The 18008-nt window shown below is 33.7% G+C and overlaps 4 protein-coding genes across 5 annotated transcripts; 2 read left to right on the top strand and 2 right to left on the bottom strand.

Annotated features, from left to right (window-relative positions):
- Positions 1–283: 283 nt before the first annotated feature.
- Positions 284–5420, bottom strand: LOC122567697 (queuosine salvage protein). 2 transcript variants are annotated; one of them, XM_043726572.1, is made up of 6 exons: positions 5279–5420; positions 4867–5082; positions 1732–1852; positions 1296–1409; positions 1032–1217; positions 284–802 (listed from the first exon to the last, which is right to left on the bottom strand). In XM_043726572.1, exons 1-6 carry the CDS (start codon positions 5372–5374, stop codon positions 564–566), a joined length of 972 nt encoding a protein of 323 aa, XP_043582507.1. In that variant the 5' UTR covers positions 5375–5420; the 3' UTR covers positions 284–563. The 2 variants fall into 2 exon arrangements, with proteins under 2 accessions (XP_043582507.1, XP_043582506.1); XM_043726571.1 differs by having other exon boundaries at positions 285–802; positions 1732–1891.
- On the top strand, positions 1900–4494 carry LOC122567704 (fibrous sheath-interacting protein 2). The gene is made up of 6 exons (XM_043726581.1): positions 1900–2240; positions 2687–3172; positions 3456–3803; positions 3870–4006; positions 4075–4178; positions 4252–4494. The coding sequence occupies exons 1-6, from the start codon at positions 2185–2187 to the stop codon at positions 4378–4380; spliced, it is 1260 nt and encodes a 419-aa protein (XP_043582516.1). The 5' UTR covers positions 1900–2184; the 3' UTR covers positions 4381–4494.
- Positions 5421–5569: 149 nt separating the features above from the next.
- Positions 5570–17990, top strand: LOC122567880. The gene is made up of 20 exons (XM_043727006.1): positions 5570–5685; positions 11140–11250; positions 11332–11570; positions 11818–11927; positions 12016–12103; positions 12263–12495; positions 12848–13232; positions 13437–14068; positions 14510–15136; positions 15195–15345; positions 15428–15655; positions 15734–16337; positions 16415–16616; positions 16649–16763; positions 16832–16949; positions 17041–17096; positions 17183–17378; positions 17473–17620; positions 17698–17803; positions 17873–17990. Exons 2-20 carry the CDS (start codon positions 11175–11177, stop codon positions 17933–17935), a joined length of 4377 nt encoding a protein of 1458 aa, XP_043582941.1. The 5' UTR covers positions 5570–5685; positions 11140–11174; the 3' UTR covers positions 17936–17990.
- On the bottom strand, positions 6206–10133 carry LOC122567698 (F-actin-capping protein subunit alpha). The gene is made up of 3 exons (XM_043726573.1): positions 9882–10133; positions 9054–9303; positions 6206–8965 (listed from the first exon to the last, which is right to left on the bottom strand). The coding sequence occupies exons 1-3, from the start codon at positions 10077–10079 to the stop codon at positions 8547–8549; spliced, it is 867 nt and encodes a 288-aa protein (XP_043582508.1). The 5' UTR covers positions 10080–10133; the 3' UTR covers positions 6206–8546.
- Positions 17991–18008: the final 18 nt, after the last annotated feature.

Consider the following 18008-nt stretch of genomic DNA (forward strand, 5'->3'; position numbering starts at 1 on the left):
CATATACGACATTACTATTTATTATTTATTAACGTCTAAATATGTATCTGTGTATATACGAATTATGAAAATCGGTGGGCAACGAAAGTACTTCAATAAAAATATCAAAATTTGTATGGATTTAACTTTACGTTACCTGTACGCTAGAAACTGTGCTATATCGATATTACATAAATATACTGTTTATTATCTAAAAAATATTACCAAAGCTTTTTACCTTTCATTTTTAAAAGGGACGGACTAGGGATCATCGAGACGATGGATCAGGAAAGAACCACGGAAATCATTTAGAAGAAATTATTTAAAAACCTGCTAAAATATGATGAGTATTTTATTTGAATACGTGCACGTACATAAGTGTCTGTATAACTATAAAATCAGTATATGTATTCTATCAGCATCTTTCATAATTGTAAAAATACTACTTTTTGTTGGAGAGCTATAAAATGAGATAGCCATACACATCGTATATTTAGATATGTAATTTGTAAAATTATTATACGCGTGATAGGCAATTTTCAAAGTTTTTTCCTTAAATACTAATTACGAGACACGTGATATGCTCAGTAATATATGCATCTAGTTTTATGGAACGGTATACTTTCTAACTCAGCGGCGTGTTCTCGCCGATAATCCCATAGAAAATGATCGATCAATATCGCGTTAATGTCTGATTTTTTTAACGCTAGATTAGGGTAGCGCCCGATTAGAGTTCTCACTTCATCCTTGACCCGTTCGATAACCTCTATAGAGCAACCTCGAATTTCGATCTCGTCTTCGCTACCGTTTTCTAATTCTATATCTGCAATATTAAATACTATGCTATCTAACAGGGAAACCCTACCACTTAACTCTAATGACTCTATCTATACCGTGATTGGTTGAACACTGATATCAAAGCGACATTATGTATACAAAAGATATGAAAAAGACAAGTTATTTATAATCAAATCGTTTAGAAAAAATTATCTAAAAACCCTCTAAAATATAACGATGTGGAATTTGATTTAGAAACTGCGCAATAGACTTACCAGACTGTAGTCTGCTCAGAAGAGTATTACTATAACGAATAGCACCAAAGTGTAGTAGAACTTGTGGAATACGATAATCAGCGAACATCGTGATGCAGTCTATGTCTTCAAATTCACCGATTCCCTGCCCCTTGAAACAAGCCCAAATGTCGCCTATCAGTATTTGTGCCCGCTTGTAGAAGCTAACTGGAAGACAAACACTCTGTTATTACATTTGCTTTTGGAAATAATTCTCTTTCATAGGATTAACAATAATATCGTTACCTTTGTGAATTCTGTAGTCTGCCTCATCTCGATAAGACTCAAATTCTTCCACGATACATTTCAGCAATTTTTCGGCTGAGCGCGAACACGATTTCACACAGTTGGTAAAAGTACCTAGAAAGAGAAAGAAATTGTTAGCCCAATATAACGGGTGGTACAATGTTTAAAAATTGGATGTTAAAATTCAATTCCAAAAAATGATTTATCACATGTGTGTAAAACAGTTTGGTAGTCTAGTGTATAACTTTACAGTCTGCTCGAGTCTCTTTCGAGATTTACTAGGAATTTAAAAAAGAAATAAGCTCGTCTAATTACGGAAATCTAATTTCTGCTTCAACAAAGATCGGTAAAGTTTTGCACCAGATTCCTTTATTATATATAAACTTAATAAGCAAAACTATGATCTGAAGAAAAGAAAGGGATTTCAATCATGTACCTTGATACTTTTCTAACAAAACCTTTCCGGCATCTCTCAAGGATTTAACTCTTTCGTCTAACAGCGGGATACTAGTTTCAGTATCGCCACGAAAAATATGCTCAGCTTCGGATCTCGTTATCTGAGAATAATACTTGGGGTCGACTATAGGTTTTCCCTCCTGTTCGAAGTAAATTGTTTGAAAAAAAAGAAAAAAAAAGTATGGCGTAGCTATTTCAACAATCGTGTAACTTTCGAAACGACACAGACACCAACGTGTTGAAGTATTTTTGAAACGACCAGGACAAACGGTTTGCGAACAAAAGAAGCTAGACGTGTGGACGTGGAGAACGTCGGAACATGACATTTTACCTATATTACATGCAAAATTCCCATGTAACCACGAAATGTTATTGACGGTCAAATTCCCGAGGACACGTCAAGTCAGAAACGTTGCTTCTTAAGGCTAATAAGATGAATCCAGCGTGTAAACAATATTCGACCGATATAATTGGTCTCAAAAGACCCACGTGAGTACACGTGACTCTTGAATATAATATCAATTGTGGGATTTCCAGCAATAAGGAGACAGCTCAAACATTTAAATCGTTTGGATTGAAAGAGAAAGAGAAATATAAATTTCATATGAATATTATAGGAGAAAAATATGATAAGTAGAATTTTATTGATTTTCTGATGTTGATATTATTTAAAGGTTAAAATTACTAAAATTACTCTCATATAAAAAAACAAAAGATATGGCTTGTGGTGTTCTTCCTCTGTGGTTTTCATATTCAAAGATGCAGAGATTTATTACTACGAGTATTATTAATTGACCATGAATTTCGCAGAAGTACTTGATCTTTAGTTACTTTTTGTCGATTCACTAAAATTACTGAAAAGTGGAACTTCCTCCTTATTGCAGCTCGATCTCGCTTAATTTTTATTCATATTGAATTGTTTGCGTATAAATTAGGGCTCTGGACAAGCTCTTCGATTCGATACCTAAGCCCAAAGGCGCGGTACCAGAATTTGGACTACCAAAATGGAAAGTAATGCCGTTAGAGTCGAAAATCCCAATGGTTCCCGGACCGGAGGGTGTTTACAATTTCACGCGTCGTAAGCTTGGTGAGGAACTATGGATCTCCACACCGGACGCGGAGTTTAATTTAAGCGATCCATACGGCTACGAGATACAATGGACTTACGACTCCCTCCACGATAAACATTTGCTTCCTCACTTCTCCAAACCGAATATCATTCGGCATTTGATCAAATCTGGCTTCGTTACTAAAAATTTAGACGCAAAATGTTCTCTGAAAGATTACAATATGTACAGAAGGTATCTAAGAAGACTGCACTGTGATAGCATAAAGAAGGAATTGAATAGAAGAACGAAACAATCCATCGAGGAGAGAGCGATCTTGTATGCTCAAGAACAGGCTGAGAAAGAAGTGAAGAGGTAACCACCGAGTAAATATCGCTAATCCTGAAGAACAATGACATAACTGCAAAATTGAAAAGTTTCAGCTACATACGTTAATAATATTTTAGTCATATTATAGTAAGAATCCACGATACTTAATTATAGATATAATTAAATGAAATTGATCTTTTTCGTCTCTTGGAAAATTACTTTCTTGCATCACTGTGCGCCATTGTTCTTTCAGACCAGATACGTGTTGAATTATATATAAGAATCTATTGTCTGAGAATGGTATCGCATAAAAACAACGTTCTGTTAGATTGAGAGAAAGGGAAAGATTAATGGAGTTACGAAAGTCCGCGATCACGCAAAGCAAGATGGCTGAGAAAATGAAGCTGCAAAAGCAGAAAGAGAAACAAAGGAAAATTGATGAAAGGTTACAAGCATTGGCTGAGAAAAAGAAAGAAACTCAACAAATGCGGTATATTAAAAGCAAAGCTCATGCAGAAATAATTCAGCAGAAACAAATAGCAGCAACAGATATTCGAAGGCAAAAGATAATTCAAACTCTTTTGGAATGGAACAGGAAGGAACGTATACGAAAGAAAATGATAGAAACACGATTAGCGCACGAACAAGAAGAAAAACGCAAGATCGTAGAACTGAAGTATATATGAAATTTATAACGTACTTTGTGTTAGAAAAATAAAACTTGTTTCTTTATGCTATATAGATGGGAAGAAAGATTAGAATTTCAAAAGAAACAAATTGAAAAGGAACAGTTTCTGTTGCAATGCATAGAAGATCAAAGGAATGAATTTATAGATGCATACCAAGAAAAGGTAGACAGAGAAACAGAAAGAATGAAAAGTATGTGTTATTGAATTTCATCAAAATTTATGCTCACAAATTGATAAAATTTAATGTTTTATTTATAGGACTTTTTGAAGATGTAAAAATGTATATAAGATGTTATTTGGCTAGGCACTTGCCTGGAAGTAGAGAACGCGTTTGCTGTAAAAAATATTTCCACGATGATGAAGTATTTTATATGAATTTAATATAAAATCATCATAAATATGAATGTGACATTATAGTTTTAACTTCAATTATAGGATGAAACATTGTTTGTGGAAAGTGATAAAAAGGATGCAGCTAAGGTAATAAAACAAGATAAAGTAAGAAAATTTCTATTATCTGTTATTAAAACTGCAAACTATATAATCAATAAAAAACTATATTGATATCAAGGTTTGTCTGGTATAAAATATAGTATCATTTCAGATACAGAAAATGCTTCAGAAAGAAAAGAAAAGGAGTGAAGAAAAGGCTCTAAGCAAGAATAAATTAAAGCAGAAACTGAAACAGAAAAAGAAGATCTCAACAAGGATGGAGAAAAAGGAAGCACGTAAAATTGAAAGTGTTGGAAAAAGAAGAAAAAAACAAAAGAAAAGAAGAAAAGTAAAAAAGAAGAAAGATACTCAATCAGATACAAAATCTGAATTAGACCCATTGACTGAATCTATACCTTCATCAAAAACAGAAACTATAGAAGAATCAATAATTTCTGAACCAAAAGAAAAGTGCAGATGTCAAGCAATTAAAGATCGTGAAAAACATATTATATGATAAAAGACAGATAATCTTCCCAAAACTAAATTTTTTATAGTTTAACTTTCCTTCTAAAGATAATGTCATTTATTTATAATTTTATATACTTTTTAACTCACATCTACAGCTCTCTTAATAGCAGCACACAAGGCAAAATACCCAGTTTGGCCATTAACAGTCCATTTTGGACAATTCGTTTTACTCCAAAAGGAATAATTCAATGTGTCCAAGACAAATATCCAATCGACTGCCTTTAGATCATCGGGAGAAGGGTGAAACTGACATTGTGAAAAATTGTTCACGCTTATTTTGCGATCATTAAGGGCTTCAAAAACCTGTAAAAAAAGAATATTGATTAATTTATACGTGATCAATCATATCCTTAAATTTTTTATCTCATTTCTTAGTTAGTTAAAAATGTGCAACAAAAAAGTTCAAGCACTATTTATGATATAATTTCACAATTAATTTTTTAAATATATTACAACAAATTTATGAGAAAGATTTGAACAATAGTGAAAAGTTATTTACCGCATAAGCAAGATTTTTGATTCCTTCTTCTTCAACGGAAACATCCTTAGAACAAACATCTATTAATTTTGCGGATTCCTTTGGCATTAAAATCATTGTTGAGGAAGTATCACAGCGTAGTTAATAGTGAATTGAAAATAATTTATTTAAGCACAAAATTTATCCACAACCTGCGTACAAACTCCTGACACACAACTTACTCTACGATCAAGTCAATAGTCACGTGACAGTACCTTGTGACCAATGATTCTTAGCACGTTAGCAACGACTGGCTTGTAAACAAACATGGTTGTGAATGTTAAAATTCGTGAAATTGTCTTTTAGATTGTCTATTAATTATGTGAACAGATAATCATCCTGAAATGTTCGTATTAGTGTTCCAAAACTTTGTTGTAGATGAAGTCAAGGTAAGCACTTTAATCATTGAAATTGCATAGTTGAGATTAAAAGTACTTTCTCAAAACAATGCACAGCAGCACATGTGCGCTATGATTGTTTACATTGAGTAATGAAAGCTTTTCGGGGTTACTACCACAAATTACAATAAAATAATATTAAAAAGTAATTAGTTCAAATACAATATTTTATATTATATATTTTGTCCTATCTTATCTTTTTAATCGAGAAATCTTAAGGTTATTTTTTATGACAGTATAGTGCAAATTTCTATATGCATTTATTTATCATAATTAGTTGTTTATGTTATATAAAATTTGAAAATAAAGTTTATATAACACATTTTTTACTTGTTTTTTTTCTACCTTCAATAATTCCACAGTTGTATTACCTACATTTGTTAACATCAACAATAATTGATATTTTAATTTTGTTGATATTAACCATTATCTAAAGTAAAGTACATATAGAAAAAAATAAAATTTATCTTTTTCTGAATTAAACATGATGTTTAAGTTGATAGTCAAAGTATAAAGTGTTATATCACTTTATTTAATCAATCATAACATTTAATAATACATAATTTAACTGATAAATGTATTCTGTGTTTAAGTTTTTACATAAGGACATGCGTTTCTTATTTTACGGTACATTCGATTGTAGGTAATACCTAATTTTATTATCATAGGCAACTATTTTCTGTAAAGTTTGATAAGATTCGAAACTTCAACACTTCATTTGTAATTTACATACGTAACACAAATTACAATGTTTAAATAATGTGTATCATCATATTTACATATAAAATTTTATTATTGCAATATTTAGTATACTAAGTTTTTTGTATTATATCTCTGCACATTTCTTTTAACTTCTTCTTCACAACTGATCAAATGATTTTATGATCTTATATTTAAGTTATGTATGTATTTTGTTCAAAGTTTTTTTTCTAAAAATTATCGAATAGCATGATTAAATAAAATATTTTGGATTACGATGTAACTTACAAAATATGAATAATATTACAAACATGTTTCGAATCCTAAGGTCTGAAAAGTCAAATGGTAGTGTGCTTCATCGCATTCATTCATTCAAATAACATATGTACATAATACCCCCTCAACATAAAGTGAACAGATTAAGGCTCCAGCAGGCTATAGGCTACATTCTACAATGTACAATGCATTATGTACTTTGTTAGTTTCCGTTTTCGCATACATGTCTGGTTGTGTAATGTGTGGTAAGCGATAGCACCAAAAGATTTTTCAACATCATTATTTGATACAAATGACTCATACAACTATAATATGATTAACACAGAAATCAAGTTGCAATGATTAACATTTATTTCATACCGTACTATTAAACTTTGCAACATATTTGCCATAATAGACATACTTATCATAAAACAATACATCTTAACAAAAATGTATAAATTTATATTTTATGAAATATAAAATTGGACAAAAATAGTAGGCCTTGCCCACCAATATTTGTAATGATGAAGTTTTGCTTTGTGTGTCGAATGCTATGAACACTTAATGGCATTCTGTACCAGATTGTGAATCGATGATAGACATATCTATTTAATTTGATATTGTATATTTTGACATCACCTGTGGCCCCAGCATGCTATTATATTTGTACATAGCATGAAACCATGACAGTATTCATTTAAAGATATACTAAACATGTTATTGTGCTTTTTAGGTGTTACAAGGCTTAAGTGTTTAAAAAAAATTATATTGTTGTGCAACTAATGAATTAAAATTTTAATCACCATTGATTTAAGTATTTTAACTCGATGGTTTCATTAGGCTGACCGAACATGCACATGTTAGACAGCAATTTCTTTCCCACTGTGCAATACTTCATGTACTTATACTTTGTAATGTTGACTATTAACATTATATCAATATAAGTTAAAATGGATGCATTTAATCTTTTAATATTAAACTTCAACTCCAGATTATAAACTATAAATTTTACAAAATTGATGACGTAGAATTATCTATTCATTCAAATTATCAACAAGACAATAATCCATGTAATTAATTACAACAAATAAATCCAGTAAATGCAGTTCATTAGAAATGTTTGCACTGAAATATAATTATTGTACAAGATTACTATCTGATTGATGCAATTTGAATGTATCTAATAAATGTATTAACGGATTTCGATATTTCACCCCAAGTTTCACGTTTGTTTGATTTTAGCCATCAGTTACAAATTTTACATGACTTGGTTTACCAAATATAATTCCAATTAAAGTGCTTACAAAAGGTAAGACCAAGGATCCCCGTTACCCCGATTGTAAATTATTAAATAGTAGTAAATTTATAAACAGACACCAATTCACAAAATATATAGATTAATATATAAATCAATCTCTTAAATACTGTAAAATAATGGACGTTTTAATCGTAAAGATGAGTGTTTATAAACAATACATATGTTCTGTTACATTTAAACCCAGTATTATATCAAAGCATTTGATAATAAAATTCATTAGAAATAAAATGTAATCGCAAAAATATTTTTTATGCAATTAGAAATTGTTAATACAGAATTTAAAAAGCTCGGTAAAAAAAGATATTGTAGTTAAAATATCTGTACTTCTTTCTCTTTTGCTCTTAAAAAATCGATAGCTACAGTGATGTTTCTTTTTATTACTTTTGTTATTAACAAGATACATTTAGGGGTCCAGAGGAACCTTGAGTGGCATGCATGAGTTTCAGTCAAAACATGTTTAACCAAACTTATAGCATTGTTACATTTGCTCCCATGCACATCACACCTCCAGACTTCACCCATGCAGCAAAATGCGCTTTTCAATTATTTCTCTTAATATTATATAAAAAATCTATTTCTATTGACTTTTAAGCTCTTTGCCAATACTGTACGATACAATTTTGTTCCAGTCAATTTTCGTTCGCATAACAGGTAATTGCCTTCGTAGGGCCTTAAAGGTTGTATCAGACATTGTTTGATAATTTTCCGATATAGCAGTTTGATAGTCATTTTCTGATTCCTCAACAAGCCGTATTAATTCCTTTGCTGTTTGTTTCTCATTTGAGATCGGTAAGCTTTCTTTTACTTCTTTGCTACTGACAAGCTGTACATTTCCATCTTCATAGTAATGAACTTGTACTTTAAGGCTACCTCTTAATTCTGCATTTCCAGAACTTGGACTAAAACTAACAGTCCATACAGAACGCCAACGGCCATTCCAAAAATTTTTAGGTTGAAACTGATGATCTTCTATGCAAGCCGTTAGGGTAATGTTACCTGTGTAAGTGAATAAACCACATTTTGTTTACAATTGCAATTTTCAAACAATTAAAATTTTCTGAAATTTCAAAAAAAACAACTATACCTCCTTGACTCTTTCCAAAAACTGAACATGCACCATGTCTGTAATGGCTTTGAGTGTAAGTTGTTATTTCATCTTGTAGAGCCGATCTCCATGGTTCAGCTACAGAATCTGGTTCATACGGTTCGTAATCCTGTGCTTCCTTTCTAAGATGGTCATATTTAAAACTTTGCTTACTGCGAGCATCATAAAACCTTTGTCCACCTAAATCATTGTGTTCTGTTATAAGAGCAGGATATTCGCTTCCATCAATCTGAAGTCAAAAACAGAAACAAATTGACCAATGTAACACAAGATTCACAAATGTCAAAAATTTTATCATATAAATACACTTATAAATAAATTAGTATCTAACCTTAATTTAACCAAATCTATTTCATAGAATTACAAAATAAATATTACTTTCAAATTTCGAAATGAAACGAAGCTTGAACCAGAAATAGAAATTATTACAGATCAATCTCAAATATTTCCTATTAAAATGAGCACAAAATGTAACTATAATTAACCCTACTGCAGCGTACGATTTCGATCGAAACTCCACTAAGATTTGCACATAGCAACTGCAGTATAGCGATTTAAGGATACATTAGGTAAACAATCACATTAGCCAGGTGAATATTATCGCGCTCCAATTTCACTGTAAAGTCAACGTCACCTGTCGAAATTCCAAACGCGTGTTGCACGATTAGGACCGTTACTAGCCATTGAAATTCGATCCGACACTTTCCTGAGATAGTGTGATCTTCGATTACCACAGATACTAAACGATACCCCGGATACTATCATAAAAAATTGTAAAAGTTCATCACAGAGAGGTCGATGATGTACCTTAACAGGCGTGAGCTGATCCTTGTTGTACTGAGCAAATGCTCCGGACGCACCCTCCTTCAACAGGTTGTCGTTATTCAACAAGACTCTCACATCATTAAAAACCTCGTTGAATTCGCCCGGCGGTGAATGCAGTATAAAGTCCGAAACTATTCGTACTTTTTCTTGATCAGGGATCACATCTCCATCCGCCGCCATCTTAACTTTTCTCTCGCACGCACACTCCACGATGTCAAACCAAGGTTAGTGCAGTGCAGGTTGTACCGGCGTATCGAAGCACTGCCCCATATACCCGGTGACGCATCACAAAGGGGATACGTATCTCTTTCCTCTTAATCAACTCTATGACATACATATTTTCCTACATTTCCACATATTCCGACGAAACACGTATTTTAAATATGCATATGTGTGATGCATATACCAGCTAAATAATTCAATTATTGTATTTGCTTCTATAAGTGCTATATATATATGTATATATACGAAATGCTTTTGATTTTTCTTGTTGAAATTTAATATTTGCATAAATCGATTTTAAATATTTTCTTATGCAGTAATATTATGAAATTGTATACCTATGTATATTTATATTATTATTATTATTATACAAGGAAGAGATATAGATTGTTTTTGTGGTTAAGATATATTTAATAATTTATTTAACATTCTTTTTTCTATAAAGAATAAAATTTGTAATAGAGGAGTAATGAGGATATAATTCAAGACAGAATTTCAGTCTTTTGGTTCGGAGATAACCACTGTGTTCAACGAACCTTGCCGAGCATAACCCTCGAATAACGTTTGTGTTCTCTTATACACAATTCTAGGCAGGTGTGGTTTCGGTAAAAGCCGATAGAGCATTTTATCAAGATATTTCTGTCTACACATGTAAAATCTCTTATCGAGAAATTATTCCTTATTGAAAGATCGCCGCCGGATATGTCTGTTTGCCCGCCAAAATTTAAACGGACTTCGAAACAAGAAAAAAAGGGGCTTCAATTTAAAGTACAACATAACGCGCATTCGCGTTCGAATTACACGAACTGCTCTATAAAATATAGCAATATGCCTGTTTCAATTTTTAAATTTGGAAGTTCATGTAATCTTTAACATTGAAACTTTTGTATTAAAAAATTCCGAAATCTTGGAATTTTCAAATTTGTTATTTTTGCACTTTTGCACAAATATTTGAATATTTCGATCAGAAACGAATGCTATTATTAATAATTATTATTAATAATTTATTTTTTCGTAGTTTTTTTTTAGGTAATATAGTGGAATTTTGAAATTATGGCTGACGATCCAAATCGAGATATTTTGCCTGTGAGAGAAGGTTCTTGTGTGGATTCTTGTCGCAGTAGTATAGGTTCGTATCTGACAGGAATATTAAAATAATATTACACTTGGCTTCCTTTAATTTATGACTTTTACATAAAACAAATTGAAGATCCCAGGGAGCGACACATTGTATTTAAACTCGATCGTTACCAACTGGAAGACAGATATTTACGACTGCTTGATGAAGCAAATAACTTAAAAAAATTAACAAACTGTCAGGAAGATAAGATCAAACGATTGACAACAAAGCTGATGAGAGCAACTGGCAATTCAAGATCATGCACAATTGCCTTAGACGTTTATGAGGATAAGAATAAAATAATCACTCTTGAACTTGAGAACTCCAAGGTAAAAGTTGAATTTTTCCTTTTTACATTTTTTCTACTCCAATTTTAATTAAAAATTTTCAAAGTCAATAAAAAAGAATTGAGAAATAAGAAGTGAAAAAAAAAACAACTCTATCTTCTAATCCTTAAGGAAGTCATTTCTGAACCATTGATCTGTTTGAAGCTAAATAGATTGAAAATAGAGTGAATAAGATTTCAAGTCGACAACTATTGCGACTAATACGATAATGTTGCAATCGATTTTCCAGCTGAAAGATAAAGTCTCGGTGCTAAGAAATCAACTGCTGAGTCATACAATAACAGGTAGATCGTCATCAAGAAGTCGTAATCCCCAAGCGAGGCCTTCGTCTGGACGCACGTAAGTCCATAGCGTCATATTACAAGCAATCTATGATTCATACCACGGCATATCGTGATAGATCACTGAGTCGAGATCCTCGTTTTAGAACATGCCGAAGTGAAAGCAGCCGCGCTAAGATACCATCTTGTCACTGTATTGACGACAATGCGCGATGTAATCTCAATAAAATCGAGGTAATAGCAATCGATGAGTTCCTTCTGTTTTATTCGTTATTTTTATTTATAATATCTAATAAATGATTGAACGAAGAACAAACACCTTGTCATTTATTAAATTTAGAATTAGGAATGGAGATGATATAAAACGTAATGAAAATTGTATTTGGTGAGCAGGAATTGGAAGCGCAGAAGAAAGAAATGTCTAATCGGATAACTGAACTAGAGGAAGAATTGTCTACTTATACAGCCATGAACCAAAGGGAGAAAGTAGCAGAGAACGTTGAGTACATAAGAGTCTGGCGACAAATGAAGCAACTGAATGATAAGCTAATAGCCACTGAGAACGAGAACGAGTCGTTGAATGCGCAAATCAACGATTTGAAGAGGGAGCTTTACGAGAAGACGAAGTACGCTTAACGTCTCTTTACTCATGCGCAACAACGATATTTCTAAACAATACTTGACCAACTGTGTGAATCGCGTTCCACCTATCCCATTATCATCCTTTATCTTTCTCTTTTTTTCTTATGCATGCATTTTTTTTTATGCATGAAACAACTTATAAATTCTCCAACACAAGTTTCACGCGTAATTAAACTTTCTCTCCTCAACCTTTGTTATTTTATAAATAAATTTTATCTTATAAGTATCTATCTCCTAGCAGATAAATGTTAAATATCAAATGTAAATGCACTGTCTTTATTCATAAAATAGGAAGTCGAGTAACTATAATAGAGAATGTTATAAATATGTAATTAGGAACAACGAAACGATCAGGACGGAGCTCCTGACAGAGAAGAAACGAGTGGCGGAGATTGACGAACAGATGTTAAAGGCGAAGGATTCTCAACTTTCGCTGCGAGAGAAGGATGAGCATATAAAGGACCTGGTAAACGAGATGAAGATATTGCAGCAGCACAACAGCGAGCTCATCGACCTCAGCTCCAAATATGGCGAAGTCGAGCTAGAGAACAAGGAGTTAAAGAAAAAAGTCACGGAGCAGCTTCACGATCAAGAAACTTTGAAAACCGCTTTTAACACCGAACAGGCTAATATCGTGGCGCTGAAAACATCGAACGAACAGTTACTCGGGAAACTCGAAGAACTACAGAAGAATATAGACAGTTTAACGGTACAGTTAACGGTCAGTGTGTAATTTTTTTCTGAATCAATAATGCTGGTCTTCTGCCTGACAATTCAGATGTTTGCTTCTTTAACTAAGTAAGTGTTTTTTCTCGGTACTCGACTAAATAAATTTTGATATTCTAATAATGATATTCTAATATTTTACGTATAATGAAGATACATTTGCAAAGCATCAATGAAAGTAACGAACGCGTTATTCTAGTGTTTTCAGACACAGACGGAAAAACAGGAAACGACAAAGACTACGCCAATATCGACGAAACAACCCGAGACGAAGATACCAATGATAATCGACAGATGCGAATCGCACAAAGATGCCAGCATTCAAGTGGAAAAATGCAATATTCTTCGCAATATTCAAGTGGAATATTGCGACGCGCTCGAAAAGATTTTTGAGCTGGATATCGCTAGGAAAGAGCAGAAATGCAAAGGATGTTGCGAACCATCATCACATGTAAACACTACGAATGCAATCCAAAAATCTATTAAATTGATGGATAGATCGGTGCAGACAGAACATGGATCCGGCGTATCCACCGTAGACACGAAAGATCTGGAAATTACAACACCTATAAAAGAAACATCGAAAATGGAAGAACCACAAATTGCGACGCAAAGTACGGATCCTGCAATAGTTACAAAGAATTATTTGACTCCAGATAAAATGCTGAAGCTTCTGGAACAAGCACAGATAAGCACATCTACGGACGCAGCGAAATTTAATCAGAAACACATGGCTACTGATGCCAACTACAGTGACGTGATGGATCAGAATCAGAGACACAGGCAAGTTGTCTCGCTTGAGAAACTGCTCTTCGGTGACTCTAATTGCTGACAATTGTTCGATTATTTTTCGCGCTATTTCAACGCTGTATTTGTATATATATTCATACGAACCTAGTTTAGTTAAGATAGGATAGACAGAGTTCAGAGAATTTAAAATATTTCAATGTCCTGTTCGTTAGAATTGGAAGATTTGACGAATTCTAATATCGTTCTTCCGAATAACGCACATAGTCAATATTAATAATTGTGACGCAGCAAAATTCTGGAGCTTCCAGATGTTTTAGGCAGAATTCCATGTGTTCGTTTAAATAATGGTATTTGATTATATTTCAATAAAATATAGATAAGATTTATGGTAAATAAAACACGTAATAAAGTGATGCCTTCGTATTATAGTACCTTCTTATACTTTATTTCCCTTTTGTAATCGAACATTTTCTATTTCTAATATTCTATCTTCAGTAATTATCGTTAGACACTGTGTTACAGTTGCTTAGAGACACTTGTACAAGGAATTCAAGAAGCCGCAGCTCTTCAAGTCGGTCTCCAGCAACAGAAAAAAGACAATGCTTCTCAGTCAACGGATCCTAATGCAGTATTATCCGTATTGTTTAATATTCTTCAAGAATATACATACATGATACCCCATGAAGCCAACACTCCGTATCGTGCAATTCCACCAGTTAAGTATCAATTCGTGAAAGACATCAACAACAATGATACGACATTAAGCAGTGTTGCAAAGAGTTCGATTCGATCTGGTTGTAGCACAAGAAAATATTGCTCGAATCCTTACAGTAAACAAGAAAAGCCGAAGAGAAAATTATTGCCCAATGCGCAGAGTTATAGTCGACCGGTTAAAGTGTCTGATGACAATGATTGTACTTGTAGCAGCTTACTGAGGTGCAATCTAGATATACAATGTGACCGATGTTGCTGTAATTCCATTAAACCGCTTACGTGCAACTTCAACAATACGCAAATGCAATGCAAAGGACAGGCAATAAAGAGCAAGAACGACTTGATCGACTCGAAGACACCTTTTCACAACGATTCTCTCGCACCTACAAGAAACTGCTATATACCAAGAACTTTAGGCGCATTAAACATTTCTCGGTAACGAACTTCAACAACTTCGATCGTTTCGCGAAACTCATGAAGTCACCTTTTGAAGTCAGTTGCAGGACGACAAATCTGGTCCGTACAAATCTCCAGAAACGCGTGAGACTGTGCAGAACAGAAATAACTCTTCCGCCAACAATAAATCGTTACAGGAATACATCAAATACCTAGATAGATGCAAAAAAACCGTGAGTGGGATACCAGTAAGGATTACAATTTAATTAAAACTCGACCGATACCGATAGGATGTCGATAGAAGATAAAACTTGTACCACGAACATTTAGGTGAATGAAATCGTGAAGCACGTGCGAAATATTGACTCGATACAATACCAACCTATACATAGAGGACCTAAATCTGAGGTTCAGAAAGTAGACTCTTTCTGCAGTGCCGATTGTCCAAACGAGTGTGTCGATACTACGAGTGCCTTTTCTGATTCATTTCCGTTAGTAATCGCGGATGGTCAGGGTCTGGTGGAGCTTCACATCGTATCCTTACAGCTTTCCACGTCCGTTAGTACTAAATAAACTCGTTAATATGAAATAAAATAATCCGGAAGTAATTTCATGAGAAATTTTATTGTATGTCAGGCTAAGCAGATCCTTTTCCGAGAAAAGGACATTAGCAACGTGTTGTTGTTCGTGAGCTGGAACATTTGGAATCAAGATACAACCTACACGCCCACGCTCAAATGTCCCAAGCTGAACTTCAATTCGTCGTTCGTCTATCGAATATCAGACCTATTCTCCTTCTTCAATTACATTCTTCTAGAACTCGTGACCTTCCAAGTGAACGTGTTTCACGACAACGACAACTACATCGTAGCCAAAGGGAAGCTTTGCATCAAAGATATATTGGACTATCCACAAAACAAACTTCACTATATCATACCCGTGAACAGTGTACTCCCTTGCTCGGTTGCAATGAATTTTGGTCAATTGTCTCTATGGGTCAGACTAAGCTGTGACATCGAGCAAGTAGAAGCGTTCAAAAGAAGATACGGTATAATATCAGAGCCACCGCTGAAAACGCTCATTCCAGAGAAACCGCCGAAATTGAAGGAAGTTGTTCCACCAAAAGACGATCCGTTGATGTTAAAGGATGAAAGTTCCAAAATAGAGGACAGAGATCCCGGAAAATTGCCTGATGTAACAACGACGAGCATAATCGAGCCTACTTATATTGACGAATCAAGTACAGAGCGAGGAAATAATTGGTAATAAAATGTTTCCTACATAGGATAGACTCAATCGATCACGTGTTTTATTTAGGTGAAAATTCTATTGATGTCCCTTTGTCAACAACGCAGTTGAAGCATGACGACGCTTCCTTCACCGTAGTGAAAAAGAGCGTAGACAAAACTGACAATTTAGATTCGAACGCGGAATTCCATACGGATGAACATAAATCTACTTTTACGGTTAAGTGGGATGACACGCTCAAAAAAACCACAGAGAACGAGATTGTAGAGAAGTATTGCATTTTTTAAATAAAAAATTAGATAGATTTAAAGATGTGATTTTGAATAGACCGAAGCCTATGAAAACTACAGAGAAGTCAAACGGAGAATCTAAAATGGGGAGACCAAGCGTGGTAGAATTTAATGCTTTCGTCTCAAACGTAAGATTAGAAGATCATTTATTTGCTGTTCTTCCAGCCTTTAATTTTGATCTCGCGGATATATTTAGGGTAAAACGGATGAGCCAGATCGGACAAAATCAGTCGATTCGATCTCCGAGGTGACCAACGTGATCGCGGATAAAAACTGGCAACAATATAAGGAACGCACTACGTTCACTTTCAAGGGCATGTATAACAATTTATAATTCGAAACAAGATTACCCTAATTTATATGGGATGTGCATAGATTAGGATTATTTACAAAAATGAATTTCAGACTCGCCTACAGAAGAGTTGTCATCTGATTATATTGCTGATGATAAAGACAATGACGTACGAATTAAAATGTTTTACCAATTCATTTTCCCAATCACTAAGATTACAGAAGTTAACAGAATTTCATGAAATACTAATTACAGCTTGGAAAGGACACAATTATCATTGAAATCATGAATTTGGTTTTATTCCCAAAAAGCACCGTAATGCAGAATCCAGAGTATCAGCTCCTTTACATCGAATATTGTTTCCTGGGTTATTGTGGAGCTGACATGGAAACGGTTTCAGTGAAGAAACCGCAACCACCAAACCAGAAGTTAACATATAATTTTAGAAGAAGTAAGAAGATAGTAATCTCTTCGACTTTTTCATTCTTTTTTCTTTTTTCATTCTTTGCTGGAAAAATTTGGGGCTGAGAAAGCATTGTTCACAGAGTTTCGAGTGCATGAAGAGAAGTACCCGTTGCAAAATAGGATCTTATGCGCGATGCTGGATCAGTCTATTAACTCTAACATAAAGTTTATTGTCGTATGTGAACCGCTTCCTGAGGAAACTGATACGAAAGAGTGTGTGGAAGTTGGGTGAGATGAAAAAGAATTTCCTTATTAAAATACTCTCCGTGGGAGAAATATTAATTTAGAAAAACCGCCATGCATAGGTTCGCTAATTTTAATATAAGGGACTACGCGCTAGGAAGTGGTGAACAGATTATGTCAATCCCGGTGTATACTCCAGACACTACGGAACAAATTGGTCTGCTGAAGGTATTGTAACTATTCTTCGCTATGTATTTGGCTATGAGGATAAATAATTTTTATTTGAAATATTTGTAGATCTACGTGTTAGGCTTCGATACGATACATCAATATTTCGGAAGACGCGAATCGATATTATAAAATCACTGTAAAATTAAAAATTTATAAACGTCCAATCAAGAAACCAGGGAACTTGTAAATCTACAATACCGTG

This window comes from Bombus pyrosoma, linkage group LG5, assembly GCF_014825855.1.
Source record: "Bombus pyrosoma isolate SC7728 linkage group LG5, ASM1482585v1, whole genome shotgun sequence".
Taxonomy (NCBI): domain Eukaryota; kingdom Metazoa; phylum Arthropoda; class Insecta; order Hymenoptera; family Apidae; genus Bombus; species Bombus pyrosoma.